This window comes from Aulonocara sp. 'chitande type north' Nkhata Bay, linkage group LG19 (genome assembly GCF_057382095.1).
Source record: "Aulonocara sp. 'chitande type north' Nkhata Bay isolate Kocher_YH1m ecotype deep benthic linkage group LG19, A_spYH_male_GT1.1, whole genome shotgun sequence".
Classification (NCBI taxonomy): Eukaryota; Metazoa; Chordata; class Actinopteri; order Cichliformes; family Cichlidae; genus Aulonocara; species Aulonocara sp. 'chitande type north' Nkhata Bay.
In genome coordinates, this window is record NC_141362.1 from 11,889,404 (window position 1) to 11,912,689 (window position 23,286).

Consider the following 23,286-nt stretch of genomic DNA (forward strand, 5'->3'; position numbering starts at 1 on the left):
GCAGTTAAGAATAAGACCCGAGAGCCTGATAATGCTTATTGCATTGACTAATGTAGCATGTAAAAAACTGGCTACCCAGAATGAATAATACATGATTTATCCACCAAACCGAACCTCGGATTGTGCAGTATCAGTTTGCAAATTTCCCTCTTTGTCTCTTTTTAAATTTATACACTAATAAAACGGTTTAATGGTTTCTTATTTATTTAAAATAATGAGATCATAAATGTGCAATCCAACTTGAGGCAGCTCATGTGGGACTGTGGGCTGTTCAGTGTCAGGGTCCTGTGTTTCCATGCCCACCATGTGCTCAACAACCTAATTACTAGAATTGCTACCCTGTAAAAACATAATCAAAGACACAATTAGGCTTCACATCAAAACATGTAAAGAAAATAACAATTTATAAACAAAAAATCCCAGAGGCGAGCCAGCCCAGTCTCCCTTCTGCTTTTCATCTCTTTCTCTAACAGATGCGTGGCTTACCCTTCACCTCCCCCTGTCCTCCTCCTGTCTCAACCATTTTCTTTCATTGTCTCCCTCACTGTGAAGTTCAGGGTCTGTGTGAAGGTCCGGTTAATGATGAAATGCTCCCTTTCACATTTGCTGTCAGTGAGCAAACTGCCACGCATCACCAATGCATCAGCTGAAGGACGGGGTTCTAATTTTGACTTGAAAACAGCTGTGTCTGTGCTTCCTTTGTCCCTGCGCTCAATATGAGACTCTGTGTTAGACCTTGGTGTTAGGTTTTGTATTGTTGATTGTCATTTATGCTTAGAAATATCTACTTATATATGCTTAGAGTTTTATAATTAGTTTTAGATTGGTAGAGGTTCGATCCTTAATAGTCTGCAAACTTTGTGTGCATTCCACTCTGGGAGCATGGGAAGAGGTCGTACCTTGTCTTATTGTTTTATGGTAGGATAAACGTGGCTATATCTGTTTTAGGCTAAGTGCCTTTTGTTTAGATGAACTGTTGGACTTCCAGACCAGCAGGTTTAGGGAAGTCATTTATGGGGTCAAACTCTGACCCCACACACACACACACACACAGAAACACACAGGCAAGGTACTTTTTGTTTGTATGTAGACGTCATATGTTAATGAACCTATGCATATTCATGTAACCTCAATAAAAGAGCAGTGTTACGGGGGAGCGGACGAGAGCAACTGGGGTCAAGCGAAGGAACGTTGTTTGTCCGGTTCTCTCCCGTGCACGAGAAACATGAAGAACTTTGCCTACTTCGTGTCTTGCTTGCTGTGTAATTATATTGTCGTCAACGTTCCAGCGAATAGGTTCAAGCTACAAACCTATCATTAATTGGTCCTTCGAGAGCCGGAGCCCTGGAATCGACATTCACCGAGGGGAGAAGAGACACGCTGAAAGACTGAGTCAGCCAGGAAGTTCTTGTAGTAAAGTCCCGAGACGTGAGAATTCGTCATCGGGCCGGTGGATTAGCTGTCTGTTTTCTCTCCTTGATGAATGACGATCGGCAGGATCCGAGGCTATACTACACGCTAAGCAACACCGAGTAAGTTTAGAGTCCAACTCTATAACTGTACGTCTTCGCCGCTCAGTGGGACGTTGTCCATGGCCGCTTAGTGGGGATAAAATTCGCCGTCTTAGTGGGGCGATGTACAAAGCCGCTCAGTGGGGTTTTTATGTACAGAAGCATTAAGTCGCAGAGTTGCGCAGTTCGAACTTTTTTGGTTCGCTGTCTTAGTGGGGCGAAATGTAGACCGCTTTGTGGGGTCCGATGCTTTGTGGGGAATTGAGAAGTTCCGCGGGGTCCAGATTGTGCTGGACAATAGGCCTATTTTGTGTTGTTGTTGTTGTTGTGTGAGTGGTGTTTGTGTGAGTGAGTGTGGAGTAGAACACGTGGTCTGTGACGCCAGCTGTTATTGTTATCATGGGTTCCTAAGCAACCAAGAGTGAGTCAGAGGGTGACAGACGTTTATGCTGGACTTTGCTCCTGGCAGCGCAAAGTATTTAAATAAAAGAGAGCGACGGCTCCTTAGCTGTGTGGGTTCACGCGAGCACGGTCGCGCGGGTTTCACGCAGACCTGAGCCGTGCAGTTAATCGCAGGCTTATAAATGGAAGAGATTCAAATGTTAGAAGTTTTCAGAAAACACACCAGCCTCGAAGAGCGTTTGGAGAAGGCCAGCTCACATCAGCAGCACTTAAGATATGCTCTGGTGAATGGCTTTCCCCCACCCCTTACTGACACAAAATGTTTATTCTTTAGCTTGCCCTGTTCGACAACAGCCTGTGCTCCAGACCATAGATTTAATTGAGGTGGATAGTTGTTAAAAGTAATCTGCATTAAGCTTAGGGTTGCTCAAATTCAGTACAATGACATATGAGATGAAGTAAAATAGGTAAATATTTTAACTAATGATGTGCATAGAGGCACTTGACCTGTTTGAAAGACTGTCGTCTTAATATGAGCCATTGTTGAGATATAGAGCACACCTGTGAAAACAACTAATATGCTGAACCCTGTATGAAACATCTAAAACTACATGATGGAGAAGCTGAATTGAATATGAAAGTGCAAGTCTTTGCCACTGTGGGCAAAGCACGCAACCACTGTGTGAGGTTGCGTTGCGGTCTCTTCTGAGCTGATGAGCAAGCTACACATTATCAGATCGAGAGCTGGCTGAGAACTCCTCAAAGAGAGGGAAACAGAACAATGATAACTGTGATAACTGGAGTGTGCAGCGTTTCCGTGAGCAGTTTTCCTGCATCTTGACTCATGTGTGTAGAGTGTTCATAGCATCAGCATTATGTTTTTGTTATTTGTTTTGTTGGGTTGAAAAAAAATAAACTTGTGATCATACTCATGGATCACCATGGCACATATCATCAGCCATATGATTTATTTATGCACATGAAAAAAGTGAGTGTGAATGTGTCTCACGTCACAGTGTTTTTGTGCGCTGTGTAAAAGTAATTGCCTCTGATTGTGAGAGCGGTGATTCTGCAGGTCACCAGCTATTGTAAAGAAAAAAAAAGAGGAAAAAGAGACAAAATTTACATTGTAGATGAAAAATAATTATAGGAAAAAGGGTTTGTGTTGATCAGCCAAGAACAACTACAATCTCATTTTCTGCTTTTAAGAAAGGACTGTTCACAAAAACAGAGAGAGAGAGATGTGTGTTGATTAAGCAGTGAGGATAATAATGAAAATGTTTTAGTTTGTCACTTTCAGGTGAAAAGCAGACCTGAATCAATTTTCCACATGCAGCGGTCGGAAGAAAGTTATAGGTTAACATCATTGGAAACATTCAGGCCAAGTTTCTGGCTGACTTATTTACAGCACCGTGTGTCTCTCAAACTCACAAGCGAGCTCTCACTCCTCCCTGAAGACAAGGAATGCAGCTCCAAAGAGCAATAGCATGGCAGATGAAGAGACAGCAGCAAAGTCCTGAGCAAAGAGACCCAGCAAGCAGCAGCAGTGTGGACAAACAGCATCAGAGAAGAAGAGCAAACCCATCATCCTGCCTGATTGGATGAATGGCACTGTGTTTCCAACAAGCAACTTCACTGTGCATGTGACAAGAACGTTTGAGGAGAACTGAGGAGACTGTAGGAGTTTGACATTTGCCACCTTTGGAGTAAAATGGCAAGAAGAGACAGTGGAACACGGGACAAAGCTGAAAGAGAACTGCCGGCTATTGGACTGTTGAAGTGGGAGAGGACACAGAGTGAGAGGACAACAGAGTGAGAGGACAACATATTTAATGTGGGAAATCAAAATTTGGGTTAGCAAACCTGGGGAAAAGAAAACTGACTGCTTAAGTTGGAAAACTGAGAAGGAGTCTGGATATATGCAAAAGAAACATATACAAAATCACACACACAAGCAGAACATGCATTAACCATACTAACACTTCAAAACACAAGAGAGCTCATGAAGATTAGACAACATCTTAAGCATGTGAGTAATTTACTGTATGAGGGAAATTCTATTTTTGTGATAACATTTTGAACATGCATTTCTGTTGTCCTGTCATCCTAGTGGGTTAATAGCTGATATGCAAATTAGTTGATCGTTCTTAGATTAATGAAAGGTGACTGAATTCTAGCACAAGTGAATGGAGTTTGTTAGAGTGGAGACTCTAAAACACTGAGTTTCCTGTTTTGATGTGCGAGTGAATCCTGTACCTAGATACACAACTCTGAATACGTCAGAACAAACTTCTTTTGTGAAGTGCATGACAACATGTCACATGTTTTATGATGAAGGGAAAAAGGAAAACTGAATAAAATGGGTGTGTGGCCTAAATGAGTGAAGAGCACAGACCTGGGGATTAAACTCATAGCTAATAAGACATTAGGCTTATGTTGTGTGTTGTGCAGCTGATGGTTGGTTTGGAGTTAATCTAGCTGATGATTTTTCTTTTGTTGTGAAGTTGAGCCTGCCAATTAGTATGATGGTATGATAAACCATGCTAATGGTATGATTTACCATCCTGAGATGAGGAGCTTGTGTCATGACCTAACAAGGCCTTTTTATTTTGATACTTTCACAGTGCACTGAAAGTTTTGTTCGATAATCTCTGTCGTTTGAGCAGATCTGCACGATTAGAACAGAAAGCGCTGTACGACACGTCGTCGAGAAAACTGTTACAAGTGAGCTTCTCCACATTAAAATGGGCTCAGGAGAAAGCCACCTATCTGAGACAATTAGAAAGTAAGTTCCTGTCCAAAAGGATTCAGTGAGGTAATCCGATCTAAAGTTCTTCTTTTTCTTTTTGACATGACGTCATTTTGCTGAGAGTGGAAACTAAATGTGACGATAGGTTCCACTATCAGCAAAGAAACAATGAATGTATGAATGAATGAGTGAAAGAGAAAAAAAACTGACTGGTAAAAGCTGACAAAAGCTGACAAGACTTTACTGATGTAACACGACTGTGCGAAGTTAACCCCCACCTGACAAAGGTGCAGATGAATCTATGTGTGTTTCCTTTGACAGCCGCAGAAAGATGACGGCAACATTCGAGGTTGCATGACGATTTAACCTTTTAAGTGCCACTTTCTGTGTCTGTGCATCTACCAGGGGGTGCTATTAATGGCTCGAGAGTTGGCAGTTCGCCTTGTAATCGGAAGGTTGCCGGTTCGAGCCCCGGCTTGGACAGTCTCGGTCGTTGTGTCCTTGGGCAAGACACTTCACCCGTTGCTTACTGGTGGTGGTCAGAGGGCCCGGTGGCGCCAGTGTCCGGCAGCCTCGCCTCTGTCAGTGCGCCCCAGGGTGGCTGTGGCTACAATGTAGCTTGCCATCACCAGTGTGTGAATGTGTGTGTGAATGGGTGGATGACTGGATATGTAAAGTGCTTTGGGGTCCTTAGGGACTAGTAAAGCGCTATATAAATACAGGCCATTTACCATTTATTCACTACCTTGTGTTGCTCACAGAGGAAACTGTGAGAAAGTGTGTATACATCTGCGCAGCGCTAACATTTGCATTTTCTTTTCTACAGCATTACAGTTCTTAATGTGGTTTGATCATGTGATTTATAAGAGGACTAGTTAATGTTTTTTTTTTACTACAGGATTTTTGGGTTTATGTGTGAAGAAAACTGTGTTTACAGGTTATGAGTTGGTGATGCTGTTACACTGTGTTGTTGGGAAAATGTGAAGGTTACTTTGACAATGTGAATAACATGTGAGAAATTAGTGTCACTTCTTTCCACAGCTATGGATGGCTAACTTTATGGTGTTTTTATGGCACCTCTGGAACCTGTCGGCCTGCGTCTGACCACCGTCTGACCACGGTCAATGTGTGTTGCTAATGTTTGTTTTTCTAAGAGTGCATGTAGAAGATTCAGCAGAAGCGGACAAGTGACATGAGAAAACAAATAAGAGATGCAGTGTTTATGGAATAGTTGAATATGGGCTCATTAGCTCACCACTTTTGAGCCCATAGTGATTGATGAGTTGAGTGACTTTGCTTAAGAGAAGTCACCGATTACATTAATGTGGACTGAGTACATGGGATGATCCATGTCTGAGGCGAATTATGGAAATACAGTGGGGCAAAAAAGTATTTAGTCAGCCACCGATTGTGCAAGTTCCCCCACTTAAAATGATGACAGAGGTCAGTAATTTGCACCAGAGGTACACTTCAACTGTGAGAGACAGAATGTGAAAAAAAAATCCATGAATTCACATGGTAGGATTTGTAAATAATTTATTCGTAAATTAGGGTGGAAAATAAGTATTTGGTCACCTCAAACAAGGAAAATCTCTGGCTCTCACAGACCTGTAACGTCTTCTGTAAGAAGCTTTTCTGTCCCCCACTCGTTACCTGTATGAATGGCACCTGTTTGAACTCATCATCTGTATAAAAGACACCTGTCCACAGCCTCAAACAGTCAGACTCCAAACTCCGCCATGGCCAAGACCAAAGAGCTTTCGAAGGACACCAGGGAAAGTATTGTAGACCTGCACCAGACTGGGAAGAGTGAATCTACAATAGGCAAGCAGCTTGGTGTGAAAAAATCAACTGTGGGAGCAATCATCAGAAAATGGAAGACATACAAGACCACTGATAATCTCCCTCGATCTGGGGCTCCACGCAAGATCTCATCCCGTGGGGTCAAAATGATCATGAGAACGGTGAGCAAAGATCCCAGAACCACACGGGGGGACCTGGTGAATGACCTGCAGAGAGCTGGGACCAAAGTAACAAAGGTCACCATCAGTAACACACTACAACGGCAGGGAATCAAATCCCGCAGTGCCAGACGTGTTCCGCTGCTGAAGCCAGTGCATGTCCAGGCCCGTCTGAAGTTTGCCAGAGAGCATATGGATGATACAGCAGAGGATTGGGAGAATGTCATGTGGTCAGATGAAACCAAAGTAGAACTTTTTGGTATAAACTCAACTCGTCGTGTTTGGAGGAAGAAGAATACTGAGTTGCATCCCAAGAACACCATACCTACTGTGAAGCATGGGGGTGGAAACATCATGCTATGGGGCTGTTTTTCTGCCAAGGGGACAGGACGACTGATCCGTGTTAAGGACAGAATGAATGGGGTCATGTATCGTGAGATTTTGAGCCAAAACCTCCTTCCATCAGTGAGAACTTTGAAGATGAAACGAGGCTGAGTCTTCCAACATGACAATGATCCAAAACACACCGCCCGGGCAACAAAGGAGTGGCTCTGTAAGAAGCATTTGAAAGTCCTGGAGTGGCCTAGCCAGTCTCCAGACCTCAACCCCATAGAAAATCTGTGGCGGGAGTTGAAAGTCCGTGTTGCTCGGCGACAGCCCCAAAACATCACTGCTCTCGAGAAGATCTGCATGGAGGAATGGGCCAAAATACCAGCTACTGTGTGTGCAAACCTGGTAAAGACCTATAGTAAACATTTGACCTCTGTTATTGCCAACAAAGGTTATGTTACAAAGTATTGAGTTGTATTTTTGTTATTGACCAAATACTTATTTTCCACCCTGATTTACGAATAAATTCTTTACAAATCCTACCATGTGGATTCATGGATTTTTTTTTCACATTCTGTCTCTCACAGTTGAAGTGTACCTCTGGTGCAAATTACTGACCTCTGTCATCATTTTAGGTGGGGGAACTTGCACAATCGGTGGCTGACTAAATACTTTTTTGCCCCACTGTAATTGTACACAGCAAAATCTCCAGTGTTAAATTAACACTAGAGAGTGTCTATATGGGTCCACACCTCTGAGTGTTAAATACAACACTGTTGAGTGTTAAATTAACACTTTTGACAGTGTTATATGTTTAAAAGTAACCTAGTCAGTTTTGAAGGTTAACAATGGCTAACACTGAGCAGTGCTGATTTTCTAACACTGGAATATTTCTAACACTTTGAGTTATTTTCCAGTGTTAGAAAATCAGCACTGCTCAGTGTTAGCCATTGTTAATCTTCAAAACTGACTAGGTTACTTTTAAACATATAACACTGTCAAAAGTGTTAATTTAACACTCAACAGTGTTGTATTTAACACTCAGAGGTGTGGACCCATATAGACACTCTCTAGTGTTAATTTAACACTGGAGATTTTGCTGTGTAGTTTACTGATTTGAGAAAACCTGCACATGATATTTGTCTTGCTGATGCTGAATGCTTTATTACTCTTCTGATACAATTGTTTACAAGTGTGAAGTTTGATTTCACTTCCAGATTTTGCTTTCCAGGCCATGATGGTGTGTATGCAGGCTCCTGGCAGAGCCAGGTGTTAAGCAAACTTGATATGCAAAACACGCTAACATCTTTTATTGCAGGTTTACGGAGCTACTCTGGAGGAGACACCCTGATGTTGCCTGGGACAGGATTTAGCTAACCTTTTTCTTTAAGACAGGAATCCAGGGTTGATGAGTTGACTCATGGGAGTGTCCATGCGTCAAGAGGAGGGGTCCAGGATTAACATGAAACAATGTTTTTTATGATTGTTGCAGTGATTTGTGTGATTAACAGTTCATTTACAGGTATTAAACCTATGCAAGTGGTGCATCCATGTTCAGATGAGCCTTTGATGGCCTATAAGTGAAGTTCACTGAACTAAAGAATGTGGTTTGATGATTGTTGACATGCTCTCCAAATAGAAGTTTTTCCTCCTAGCAAGGGAATACAGGTGCAGCAGTCAGAGTATTGCTGAAAGGGATCTCCTGAGAAATCTTAAGAGGCCCAGTGAGAAGCGAGAACCATTCCAGGCATAGCTGACAGCCCAGGCAGTGGTTGAGGTCAAAGGTTGAGCTGGTTGGAGCCCATCATGAGATCAGACTTTGGAGCCACAGCAAGGACCATGAAGCTGCGTTGGAATGAGAGCTGTGCCAAGGGGGATTTCCAGAGGCCAACAGAGGAGATTGTGGACAACAGACGGGCACCTGAAGGATGAGGGGAGCGTGCCAAGCTCCATCGACAACGCAGAGGGAGTCTAAGGATGGCATTATGATTCTGTGGAAAGCACAGGAACCAGAAGCTATGGTGGTGATGACAGCAGTTTCATATGAACATCACCTAATGCTGTGCCACTGTACTGTGCATATGATGACACTCTGAAGGCTGCTGGGATCATAACAGCAGTAAGATAACTGGACCCAGCACCCTTTCCACAGAGGGGTTTTTCTGCAGAGCGTGGACAATGGAGGAGTCATAAGTACCCCCCTCACAGGACGAAGGCCTGAAGTGAGGTAATGGGGGTTGGTAGAGGCCATAAAACTAGAGTGCTGAAGAGGTCTGCAACTTTGGAGATAGCTGAGACCCGTGTTGACAAACAACAAAACCAACTGGTATGTTTGAATGTTTATTCTACATACATTTGGACTCTGGTCCTATGGACAATGATGGAAACAACTGGAAGAGACATTTATGACGCCCTGCAGAACTTAAACCACTCTGCAGAGAGACATGTGATTTGCACACCCGGAGGAAGCATCACCAAGCTGGAATGTTTTTGAAAATGTTACTTTCTTATTTTAACTATTAAATTAACAATTCATTTGTTTGCTCGTAGGATGCAGTTTGCCATTGGATGAGATCAATGAGGAATGGGATAACTGCTGATACATTTGTTAAACTGTGTGCTTTTACAGTAATTTAGGGTGATTTGACATGTGCTGTGTATAAAAATGTTTGCATTGACACTGTCAGACATGAGGTATTCATAACTGGGAACTTTTCTAGCATAAAGGTCAAAAAGGGGGGAATGTTAGGTTTTGTATTGTTGATTGTCATTTATGCTTAGAAATATCTACTTATATATGCTTAGAGTTTTATAATTAATTTTAGATTGGTAGAGGTTCGATCCTTAATAGTCTGCAAACTTTGTGTGCATTCCACTCTGGGAGCATGGGAAGAGGTCGTACCTTGTCTTATTGTTTTATGGTAGGATAAACGTGGCTATATCTGTTTTAGGCTAAGTGCCTTTTGTTTAGATGAACTGTTGGACTTCCAGACCAGCAGGTTTAGGGAAGTCATTTATGGGGTCACACTCTGACCCCACACACACACACACACACACACACACACACACACACACACAAACACACAGGCAAGGTACTTTTTGTTTGTATGTAGACGTCATATGTTAATGAACCTATGCATATTCATGTAACCTCAATAAAAGAGCAGTGTTACGGGGGAGCGGACGAGAGCAACTGGGGTCAAGCGAAGGAACGTTGTTTGTCTGGTTCTCTCCCATGCACGAGAAACATGAAACGTGTGTACAGCGTCTCTTTATGTCTGTCTCCACGTTGGTTGAGTGTGGAGTAAGTGCATATGAGAGCATGAGGGTGGGAATGGATGTTTGTGTCTGTGTGTGCCTGTATGTCTGTGTCTATATGTCAGGTTGGGTGTCAGGCGCCACCTCTCTGGGGACATCTCAGGCCCTCCAAGGTTTGGAGGCCTATCTCCACCCACCACCACTTCCCCTGCCAGTGGCGGACTCCCTCAGGTGTCGGTGCGTTGGTGGTTCTTTGTGTCTGGGGGTGGGCGTCCGGGTACACACCGGCTCACTCCTTGGCGGCCGCTTATCGGGGCCTGGAGCCTGGGGCTCGCTCGGGCCACTTCAGAGGTGGGGTGCCCCCGGCCTCTCGGCCTGGGGCTCGGTCACTCAGGCACAGCGGGCTGCCGGCGGAGCTCACGGGCGCGTCACTGCAACTCCCCCTGGCTTCTGCTCCGCGGCTGCTGAGTGAGCCCTCATCTGGGACTCTCCTCAGCTCTTACTGGAACAGTGGCGCAGCTGCCCCTCTGTTGGTCTTCCTTGGTCTCTTGTGTTCTGGGGGCCTCTGGATGTCTGGAGTTTTGATCTCCTCCATACCTGCTTCATACCCTGGAGGACGGGGCTGTGGCTCCCCACACTCCCTAGCAGATCATTACATGGAGAAACCTTTGGAATACAAGCATGCTGATCCACACAGGTATGCACACAGGTGTACACACGGGTATTCACAGACGCGGACTACAGCTTTCTTGGCTGCTGCCTCAAAGCACATTGTGCGCTGTCTATCTTGCGTGCTGCACAATATCGTTTATTATTTAGTATCTACTGATATCTACTGCTAGCTAGTTTATTGTGATGGTGCCGTTTTTTTTATTATGTTGCTCTTTGTTGTTTGCTTTCTCTTCTGTGTTTTTTCTCCATACAGGTGACCCAGGTGTTTTTTTTTTGTTTTTTGTTTTTTTCTTTCTTCCCCCCCTTCTCACCGTCTCTTCTCCCCTTTGGTTTTCTTTCTCTCCCTCTCTTTCTTTCATTCTTTCTCCCTGTCCTATCCCCCAGTCATGTCTGTCCCGTTTGTAGCAACTGAAAATAAAATAAATTCATAATTATAATAAAGGTCAATCAAATGGACCAATATGGCAAGGCCATGATGAGCCACTTGGTAAAATAAATCCGCTTGGCATCTTTCTTGGCCTTAAGACAACAATTCTGATGGCTAAAGATCCAAACGGGACACAAAAAAAAAAAAGACGTCATATGTTAATGAACCTATGCATATTCATGTAACCTCAATAAAAGAGCAGTGTTACGGGGGAGTGGACGAGAGCAACTGGGGTCAAGCGAAGGAACGGCGTTTGTCCGGTTCTCTCCCGTGCACGAGAAACATGAAGAACTTTGCCTACTTCGTGTCTTGCTTGCTGTGTAATTATATTGTCTTCAACGTTCCAGCGAATAGGTTCAAGCTACAAACTATCACTTGGCGAGATTAATTGAATTTCCATTAACACCAGTAAGTGCTTCTCTTCATTCTTTGAGAAAATGTCCTCCCTCTTGCTCTACGTCAGCTGTAGACACAGCTTAGTAAACGTCGTGTTTTCTCTGAGCTGCACCACAGAGCTCTCTTATTTGGGTGCTTGGAGCCACGTCTTGGAAATTTGTGGGCATCCTCTAATTTTCCCAGCAGCCAAAGAAAAAGCTCTATTTGGTGCATCTTTGATAAAAACTGGAGGAACAATACTTTGAGAGTTTGCACATTAAAAATGACCTAAACAAAGAAATATTCTGCATCAGTTTTTCTGCATGTTCACTGAGCAGCTGCGCTTGTTCTCGTGCCTGTTTCGCAGACTATAAAAAGAAATGTGTGGAACAGAGAGATGAAGAAAACTGCTGCAGGATTATTTTTACTGACCAATTACTTACTTTTTTCATGTAGTGTACAATAAACAAACTGAAATTAAGAGTTTATAACAAACATCTGACATGCTCTGCTACTGTACGGTTTCAGAGTGGGTCCAATCATTTTTATGTGTTGGTGTGAGCTACATATTTATGAGATAAGGAGTTAAGGGTTCCAGTGGGATCTGTAGACCCTGGCTCAGCATTCAGCTCAAACACAAGAGGACAAGATGTGCAAATGTGCATGTTTGCACTTCAATGTCTCTGTATCGCTCTTCCTCACATCACATGCCTGCTTTCTGCCCTTCTCGTGGGATTATCACCTGCAGGCGACGAAGCCTCGCCTGGCCTTGTAAATGCGCTAAATTCCTCTCTGACAATTCTCAGAGCAAACACACAAACACAGAGATAAGAGCTGCGTGTTTTAAGTAGGTTTAGAGTCTGGTGACTGGTATGAAACAAGACGAGTGCGCCAGGCAACAAACGGCAAAGACAGACATTGCTGTGCATTCAGGAATTTAAAGCAGCAAAATATATTTTTTTTATTTAGGAATTATAGAAATATGAAAGCAGTTGTTCACCAAGAATCACCACGTCACACTGCAGCTCACACTCCCTCCTCTCAGGACTGAAACACAACAGAAATCAGATTTTTACAATCTGCGATTATAAACCTCAGATGACTGATTTACATCAGTTCCTGTCCAGACCTTCACTTCTTGGATATTAAGTATCCGTTTTTCATTAGACATCTGTGGGAGTTTTGTTATTGTAAGCACATGAATTCTAAAGTTTCTTTTCTTGATATTTGCCACCAAAATCTAATCTAATCAAAAAACGAATTTGTGTCCAAGTGAAAATTTGTGCCACACCTATCAAGATGTCAGGCTGGCTGCAGACATGAAGCCTCTCGCTGCGGCCGCCACGTGCAGAGGTACGACAGCAACGAGCTAATGGACATGCTGATGCTATTAGCCGCTCAACACCCAAATGTTTCTGTACTGATAGGACTCATATGTGCTGTACGTCCAAAAACGCTGCTTTAAGTGTGTTCACACATGGTAATGTAAACAGAAATGAATTTGTGTTTTCATTTGACTTTAAATATTTCAGCTTCATCAAACACACTGTGGTTTCTCTCCTGATGCCACCGACAATCACAAATGCAGGAAAAAAGGAGAAGGCTCATGAGTTCAGCTTGATTCCAGCTATCAGCTCAACTCCTCCTCCTCCTGTTGGCTGTTAGGGGCGAATAATCCTGGTTTTCCGACTGTTTATCCAAAACTTTGCATTCCTTACATCTGATGTGTATGCATCATTACTGAACAGCTCTTAATGTGTTCTAAATGAAATCTACATATTAAAGAACTTTAACTAAAAAAATAAGTTCAAATGGGTCCAAAATGGGAAAAACCATAATAATAATGTAAGTAATCAAAGAATAAGATCAGGAATCAAAGTGACCATTAAAAGCCGTTTCTCAACCAACCACACGGATGCTCCAGGGCTGGTTTCCCCTCCGGAGGTTCAACAGACACCATCCTGTGCAACATGAAGCACACACACACACACACACACACACACACACACACACACACACACACACACACACACAAACACACACACGTCGGGTATTCATATCTTGTGGGGACACCTAATTGACATAATGCTTTCCCTAACCCAACTGTAACCCTGACACTAACCACATTTTGAGTCACAGAAATGCCTTCAAACTTATGGGGACCAGGATTTTGGTCCCCACAAGTATAGTAAAATTCCAATTTTTGGTCCCCACAAAGATATGAATACACACTCACACACACAAACACACACACACTCCCTGTCCTTCCCTCAGGCCTCCCCTCCCGTCTTTGCTCGTCTCAGTGGGAAGGTCAGAAGAACACAGTTATCATGCTCGATTTGATTACGTCTTAATCCAATCAAGCAAAGCAGAGAGAGCAGCATTGATTTTTGAGACACAGAATAATGCTTATTGGGCTTAGAGGCACATGGCTGATTCCTGGACAAGGTTAAGTCCAGAGGGAAATATCATATCTGTCACCGAGCCCATCAGCGAGCATGCTCATTTCGAGGTTTACCCCTCTCACTGCGAGATGCAAAGCACTCTAAGCGCTTTCTATTCACCCATAATTTCCAGTCATTTTTGTTTAGAGAGACTGTTAGTTACAGCAATCTACCAGATAAGACACCAGAACAAAACACATGGAGCACAGCTGTGCAGAGACGGAGGGTCACCTCTCAGAAGTAAAGCATGCAAAAAGGAGGCGATGGTTTTGGACGGGAGTGGAAGGAGACATATGGGAATGATGCAGAATGAGGAGGTGGCAGGAGCTTGAAAAGACCTCTTAATCTAACAGCAGGCTCATGAACTAAGCAGATTCCAGGCATTGAAATACGCCACGAGCATGTTGCACACACACAAGCTCACAAATATGTCTTTGCTCAACTATGTGCGCAACATTGGATGAGATGTGAAGCAGAAACAATCGTGGTTAGTCATCGCTCCGAACATGTGCCCTTCAGCCTTCATGCTGTCAATTAGAGTATGTGCAAAAACATGGCTGCCTCTGGAGTTACACTGTGCGTACACACCCCAGCCTACACATGTGATACTTTGAAATTTGCAGCGCTGCTGTCGAAATGCTGCACAGTAAATAAATAAAAACCAGGGAGCGCTTTCTCACTCTGTGCAGTGCATTTTTGTGTCTTTTATTATTTTTGACACGGAACCTAAAAAGCTGCTCCACACCATTGCTTTGCTGAGATGAAGACTGAAGAACAGGGTGTCTGCAGCAAAGCCTCGCCCCCGCTCCGCTTCCCACCCTCCCCTAATGGCAAACAACAAGCTGGGAGATGACGATGACACGAGCATTTCGGGGAATGGCGAAGCCCACTCACCTTCTGGTTCACCACACAGTGTGCACTGTGATTCTAAACAAGGACCAAAGAGAGATAACAGGAGATTATTAACAGAGGTAACACATATGCGAGCATATATGCTTGAGCATGTGTGTGTGGGGACAAACATTAGCATCACCAGGCATTAGGAAAAAATGGAGGTTGAGCATCCCTCTGCTCTCTGTCACAAACAAAATGAAACATTCAAAGTGAGCAAACAACAGAGAGCCACAAACATTTTTCGAGCTGCTGATGTCCTTGCAGGGCGGTACCCATGTGCAATACAATAGAAACCCAGCAACCATGCATAATACAACCGTGAGCCACACGCGGCCACATAAAAAGGGGAGAAAAAAGAAAGAGGATCATAATTCATCAGTGTCATGTGACAAAACTGCAAACACATACACAGCATTAAATGAAACCCTGAAACAACATGAAATCATGACGATTCATTGCTATAATTATTTGAAAGAAGAGGGTATAAGGGTTAATATGCACCATGCATTTCAGGCTAAACCTAAATGACACATGCAGGTCATGCAAACTAATCATCACCCAAACACACAGTACTACAAGTGCGTGAATCCCAAAACTCAGTTTAAGGGCGTTAAAGTTATCGATCAATCCTTCCTATGAGCCAGGAAAGTGTTGGCAGCTTCCAGGAGTGCAGCGGGATTATTTTAAATGGCCCAGATTAGCAAATATGTTGCTTTGCAGAGGCAGACAGTGGGCTTAACAAGCAGAATGATGATGAAAATGTTGTGTCCTCAGGCCCTGGATTCAAAACAGCTGTGCTGTGTCACTGCGTGTCTCTCTCTTTTCTCTAAAAGTGGCCAAAATTGGCCATGCATGCTTTTTGTTTTTGAAAGTTTATTTTGCTGAAGTGCTTTGTCATCTACTCTCCACTAATTAGGGGCTTAATTAGACGATCAGCAACCTTCCATGACTCGTCTTATTTTGTAGTAATCGGTGAGGCTGGTTCAAATCCTTACATACACACTCAAATTAAAATTGCCCCCAAATGCTCAAAGCACTAAAGCGCGACTGCCTTTCTGCCTCGTTGTTCCCACATGAGCTGTCTCACAGGTGAAGAGGCTTACACAGAGCAGTGCTCTCTTTAAAGGTTTTGTCACGGTTCTGGGTCCGTTGGACCCAGTATTTTGAGTTTATTATGTTTTGGTTTATTTCTGCTTCATGGATTGTTTTCTTCTCGTAGTGATGATGATGATTATTATTTCTTGTTTCTGTTTATCCGTGCTTAAGGATTTGTTCTCAGTTATATCTCACGTTTAGTTTAGTTCAGATTCCATGTGTCATTCTGTCTGTCTCTCAGTGTAAAGTCTGCATGCTTGTTTTGTAATTCATGTTTCCTGTTTTATTGTGAAAGTCTTTGTCTTATGTTAGTGTGTGCAGCTTAGCTCCCCCGTCTCGTTAGCCCTGATCTCTCCCAGCTGTGTCTCCCTCCTGTTGCCGATTCCCCCGTTACTACCCTGTGTATATAAGCCCTGTGTTTTCCCATGCTCAGTGTCGCGTCGTACCCTCAGAATTATGCCTGTGTGTCCTTGGTCTCAGTGGTCCATCCTCACTCCATGTTTGTTTTTCTGCCAGCAATAAAGCTGAGGTTTTTTGAGTTTCAATTCTGTGTTTGAGTCCTGCATTTGGATCCTCATCTCTGCCTGCCCGCACACAGAGCCCTGACAGGTTTGTTGTTGCTGTCAGTCTGGTTGTAACACAGTCACAAAACTGCCCATAGCTTCTTGTCTGAGCACCGTGGCGGCAATTGGCTGTGCTAAAATTTTATTTACTCTTTCACAACACCTTCCCTGTAAAGCCAGTATGTCTCTTCGTTTATGCATAAGTGTAGCTCAAAAAGCCAAACGCAGAGAGAACTCCAGCGTGCACAAGTCCCTGCGCTGTCAGTAGTGTTTGGGGTCTGTGGGGTTAAACCAGTCACAGTCAGTGCAGGGCTCCCAGCGAAGTGGCGGACAGCAGAAGCCCAGAGAGAATTTACTGGTTTAATTAGCCTTTTTTACTCCCCACTCCCTACAGTGTAATTCCACAGAGTCAAAGCAATTGGCTCTATTAGTTTGTCCTGCCTGTTTAAATTTAAAATGCTCTTGAATTTCCCTGTGTGGGGCCCGTATTGATCAAGGTCAGGCAGTTTTTACAGTATGGAACTGTTCTTGGGTAATTCTTATTTGCTTTCCAATTAGATGTGTGAAGTAGCTGCCAGCATAGCATCAAGAGAAATGATCATGGCTCTGCTTCTCAGGTACAAGAATAAGACTCAGAGCTACGTTGGGTTAAAACGTGGACGATGGCCGTGACACTCAGCTTACATCCTACGGGCCACGTGACGCCCGCCACAGGGTGCCGGCCGGCCTGCAGACCCATACGTTTGATGAATGAGCTTCCAACTACGTTCAATATGGAAAAAGCACATGAAGTGTAAAGTGTGCGTGTTAGTCCCCATAGGGAAATAGTTCCTCTGCATTTAACCCATTCACCCAGTGAAGCAGTGGGCAGCCGCCAGTGCAGCGCCCGGGGAGCAGTGTGTAGGGACGGTACCTTGCTCAGGGGTACCTCAGGGTAGCTGTTCAGTGGAGTCGAACCCCCGACCTTCCGATCATGGGGCCACCACTCTACCTACTGAGCTATCCCTGCTATTGATTGGTGTTAAATCCAGTCACAGTAAAAATGCCAAAGGTGGTTCTACCCAATCGTGGCTTAGCTTTGGGTAAATTAATAATGTCTTTTTGTTTATCTGAGGCTTTATGTACCTAATTTTACATCGCGTTCCTTTCATTATGTCCTGACATGTAAAACTTCCTTTTTGCAAAAAGTCGGTGGTGTGAGAATATAAAAAGATAAATTATCGGACTTTGTGTCTTGTGCTCAATCATCCAGGTAAGTAAATCCCCAAAAGTTGATTCTGTTCATTTGGATGTTTTCAGTAACGAAACGTTTCGTCACTCATCCAAAGGGACTTCTTCTTCTTCTACGTGAAAAGGGAAAGACCATCTCTGAATCGAGGAGGGGGCCTAAGGGTACATCTTTCGCCATCTTACATGCTGTGCTTGCAGCCATTCCCCAACTCTCTGTGAATGCTACTCATGGCCATTGATCAGTGGTTGTTGATCAATAGTCATGAGAATTTGCATAATTAAGATTAAGGAACTGACCTCCCAGCCCTTTGTTCCTTCTGTGGTGCTGCTTTCAGTCATTATGCAAATGTACTGATTATAAGTTTGGGTAAACCTGCAGTCAGCTGAGACTGAAGAAAACACAACGTCCAGATGAACAGAATCAACTTTTGGGGATTTGGGACTTTTGCTATCGATTCATTTTATCCTTAAATATATTTAACTGACTCCCGAGTCACATTCATTTTAAAACCTGAAGAACAAATCATCACTAAGCTCTAACTAACTTTGTGTCGGGCTGGGACAAAGGCCAGCATCCATCCAAATATAATACTGGGTGTGAAAAGTAACTGTGCATCGCGAAAACAATACAAAAAAACACACCAGCAAAAAGCATTCATCTTATGGCTCTGTGTGGAAGTGAAACCACAAACAAAGTGAGAGTTTTTCCACTGTATCACCAAAGATGCTGAGAAAAGGTTTTGTAGCCAAAGCCCAAACTGCACACTCAACCATGTGAGGAGGAAATAAAAGCTACAGAGGAAGATGACATAACTGCAGCACTTTACAGGCCATGATCGTCGTCACATTTCAAGAACAACTCCAAATGTAACTAAATAACCAGCCATGTATCATCATCTATACCCGGAGACACGTGAGCGTATTTCAGTGCGCCAGTCTGGGCTTGAATGCAGACTCCTCGCTGCTCTGGAGTAAACCAACTCGCTGTTATTCACAGGGGTCTGCGGTGTCCCACGATATCGCCAAACACAACACACACGAAGAGCAAATCCTTAGCCTTGATCTGATAATGTATTCATCCATAATTAAACACTTCATTTCCATATCAGCGCAGCTTGCTCACACCTTCCCCGGTGGCTGATCTCTCTTTTCCCCTCACTCCCTGCCTTCTCTCCGTTTCTCCCAATCATGTGATGTATGAGAGATACAGGTGCTAATTAGCTAGTTTTCTTTTTTAATACGAACGCTGTGTTTCTGAGAAAACACTCAGTTATATAAAGGAAGGTGAGATGGGGCATGAAAACTGTGCAGCACAGGTGTGAGGGTAAAGAAAAGCATATTGGAGTTGGCGTGTTTTATCAATGACTCGGGATTTACTGGAAGGAACAGCCTATAAGCTCTGCTTGTTTGCTCTGAGTTGGGCCGCGCACTGATTGTGAGACACAAGCCAAATAAAGGCTTGTTTATTGGGGGCAGAGTCAATCGGCTGTCAATAAAAGGGAAGTGCACAGAAATGTACAGATCATACAGATGAACCCGCAGAACTGCACTGACAGGCTAAAGATAGACCACGTCCCACGTGCTCAGCTTGTACTCTCATCTGTGTATTCGGTTACCACTTTCAGTTTACTTTTTCCTTGAATGGCACGAGCCATCTTCAGCCCCCTGCACACAGCAGCCTCCCCCCTGGAGCTGATCTAGCACTTCTCAGAGGAGAGCGTGAGACTGAAGGCCTCTCACTAAGCTCTGTCTGTGTCTGCAGGGGTTAATTACACTGGACTTCCACATGCTATGCTACTTAAATTATGCGATCTACATGAAAAAGGTTATAAGTAGGCATAGAGGAAGTGCTGATCATACTTTAATGGGTTGATACTTGTGTACACAGGCAATAATGTACCTCAATTTGCTCCTTTTGAATGTGCAGGAGCAGCAGCTCCACTTCGAGTCCCGCTCCTCCAGAGCTCAGCCACCCTTCATATGTGAGCTCTGATGGTTGCCAGGTTTGCTTCATTATGTCAAAGACATGAAACTGGCTGGTGATTTGAAAGTTTGTTTTTAGTGACATAGTAGCAAATAGAAGAAAAAAAAATAGACGCAGTAAATGTCACTTTATAAGAACAGACAAGGAATCAGAACCTCAACATTGTGCAATAATGAGGAGCTCATTTTCAAGAACACTCTTAATTTTCCCTCCTTAGAAGGAAAACAGCAGGTGTCTGACATCAAACAGTTTGAAATCAGGCCTGCCGTCAGTGTTTGTGGATGAAGAATGCTGTCAGAGCGCTACGAGCAGCTTTACTGGTGTGCGACTTTCAAAACAAGGTGCGTCGGAACAAATGGCTAAAAAAGAAGCTTTAAAGCTTTGAGTCCTCTCCTGTGGCTGTGCTGTGAAGAAGCAGTGGATGGTTCAGTGTGGCAGACATGCAGGGATCCAAGCACGACCTTCAGTTATAGGCAAACGCTGTCATTCTGTGGCGAGTAAAAAACTGTCACATGTCAGGATGCATCGCTCGTCTTTTCGGCAGATCTCCGTGGGTACATGTGGTGCTATGAGGCCGCCGATGCTCGAGGCAAGCACATCTCCCTGCAATGAGAAATCCAAACCTCCGCTCCACCAATTTCTGATTTTTTCATGTTTATTTCTGTACAACGAATACAAGACTAATATCCGGTACATGGTCTCGCTGACAGTTATTCCTGTATGTATATGTTTATGAGTCACAATCACCTCCTCCTGTGGAAGTCTTCACAGGGGTCTCTAGATTGTTAGGTAACAGTGACTGGGGACCAGTGGAGTACAGCAGACCTCCACTGGGATAAGGAAGCCATTCTCCTTCCTCTGTCACACTCACGCTTTCATCATGTCAATGGGTGGATAACTGACAGCGACATCATAAAAAATTCTCCCTGACTGTCACTGATTTGCAGCTTCTGTCCGTTTTTGTCTTGAGCCTGCAGCACATTTGGTGTAAATCTGAATCCAGTGTTGAATTTAGACATTTTAAGCACAGTGAACACCTGCAGCAGAGACAAACAGGAAGTCAGGGACAGAGCGGAGGGTGATGACATGCAGCAAAGGCTTTAGAGTGAAGACTAATCAGAGTTAAAAGGGGACGGCAACCTCCTCGCATTTTGGGAAAATTGGTGTTTGCTTAATGATTGCAGTAATTTCTTTGATGATGGTGATGACCGATTGTAAAAAGTTGTTGTGGCCAAACTCTTCACCCAGAGGCTGAAGGTACACTGTAATCACCACCAGACTGGCCAAAGAGCAAGTAATTGCTGTCTAAATGCTGCTTTGCAATAAGAAACTCGACTCAACAACGACTGAAAAAAAAAAACAAGGTAACAACATGTCAGTTGTACGTGTTTTGCAGTTAAATAACTGCCCTGCAGCAATTACATCACTATTTGTGGAAGAATACATTAATTTTTATTTCAAACATATGAGTGTGCTGAATGTAAAGAAGCAGTGTGACCTATTTAAAGTGAATTTCTGTGGATGTCAACAGCAAAAGATTTGCACTTTTGTCATTTCATCAGTTTCTGCCATTTGACCCCACTGACTGCCAACTGACAGCAGACTGACAGCAGACTGACTGCAGACTGACAGCAGACTGACTGCAGACTGACAGCAGACTGACAGCAGACTGACTGCAGACTGACTGCCAACTGACAGCAGACTGACAGCAGACTGACAGCAGACTGACAGCAGACTGACAGCAGACTGACTGCAGACTGACTGCCAACTGACAGCAGACTGACAGGAGACTGACAGCAGACTGACTGCCAACTGACAGCAGACTGACTGCAGACTGACTGCAGACTGACTGCAGACTGATACTGTCTTCACACACCAAAGTCATTCTGAAGGTGGCAACTGCCTGCAAGTGGTTGCAGACCTGATCTCCGTCTTCCAAGCAACAATTTCAAAGGCAATGAGATTGCACGGTCATTGCACACGGTCGCAGTAATTTTAGTTGTGCTGCAGTCTTCAACCACATTTTTCCCTAATGCGACTACATAATTAACCATCAAACCATTGGGTTACTTCAGTTTTCAATACTTGCAAATGAGGTTCTGATTGACAAGCTCATATTAACAGGACATAAACATGTTTAACCTGACTGACCAAACGACCCGCCCCGAGGGTGTTAAGCTAAGGTTTAGTTGAAGTTTGCTGAGTGCATCAGATTTTATGTAAATGAGTGCGAGTCTGCAGGGCCTTTAATCTTTACATATATGCTGTGAGTGTACAGTTTGTAACATGGATGTGTATCCTGCATACGTATCATATGCAAGCATGCATGCTGTAGTGCAGTGAGTGTGTGGGTGGGTGGACACACCGTGTTGTCACAATGAGTGTTTGCACATTAGAAGCAACATTTCATTTTGCAGTTTGTTTCCCATGTTAGTCCCTGAGCCTCACACATAACAGCCTGACTGTGCCGATAAGATGCACACGCCAGACACACGGAGGTGGGAGGGTAGGAGGGATGGATTTGGTGCATGTAGGCAAGAGAAGGTTGGTTTGAAAAAACCGAAGCTAAAACCCATCGTTTTTCTACCAACCCCCCAGGGTCCCGGGTCAGATTTATACTTGGTTTCTCTGAAGTCTCAGGAGGCGAAGGCAGACGAAAGGAATAGGGAGATAAATATTTTAGGGAGCAGGAGAGGATTGAAGTATAAGGGTGAGACTTTGAGTGATTTGCTGCCTCTAAACTGTGCTCAAGTGTGGATGATGGCAGGGAAAGAAAGGAAGACGCGTGTGAAAGAGAAGGACAAGTGAGGTAGGAAAGATGGAAAATGATGGAAGGCCAAAGAGAGCGAGCGAGCTGTGCAGACAGACGCAGACAGTGAGAGTCATGCAGAGAGGATATTGATGGCCTCCTTCACGCCCCAGCAGCCCTCTGTCTTACTAAAGCATCTATCAGGACGGCCGGGCCTCGTACATGGTCATATTGACACCTGCTGATGAAGGGGGGTGTAGCCATAAATGGCACATCACTTACTTAACTTTCCCTTCGCTTTGTCCTCTTTGCTCACTATGTCCTCCCAGCTCATTCATCATCACGTCCTTTAAACTCTTCTTAAATTTTGTTTAGCTCCAAACTGAAAATGTCTGCTCGTTGTGGAAAATGAGCAGACATTTGGTGTTTTTCAGCCAATTTGAGGGCGACGGAGACCTGATGGGTCATATCACCGAAATACCTGCAATCTCGAGTCCTTTCAGGCAGAATCAGTATAAATCACGGAGAACCAAATGTTATATCTGCACATCTGTGTATTACGACAGTCGTGAACCAAGAAAATGAAATGCTGGAGTCAATTAAGTTTTAATTTTACCCACAAAAATCTGCAGAAATTAAAAA

General features: G+C 43.8%; 1 protein-coding gene across 2 annotated transcripts in view; it reads right to left on the minus strand.

Annotated features, from left to right (window-relative positions):
- The window catches only part of LOC147306608 (uncharacterized), a 125,611-nt gene that overhangs the window by 57,501 nt on the left and 44,824 nt on the right, over positions 1-23,286 (minus strand). The window contains exon 1 of one of the 2 annotated variants that reach the window (XM_086274095.1): positions 15,024-15,153. In XM_086274095.1, the coding sequence (XP_086130221.1) occupies positions 15,024-15,153 (130 nt within the window). Of the gene's footprint in view, positions 1-15,023; positions 15,154-23,286 lie in introns of those variants that run through there. The other variant, XM_086274096.1, reaches the window with a different exon arrangement.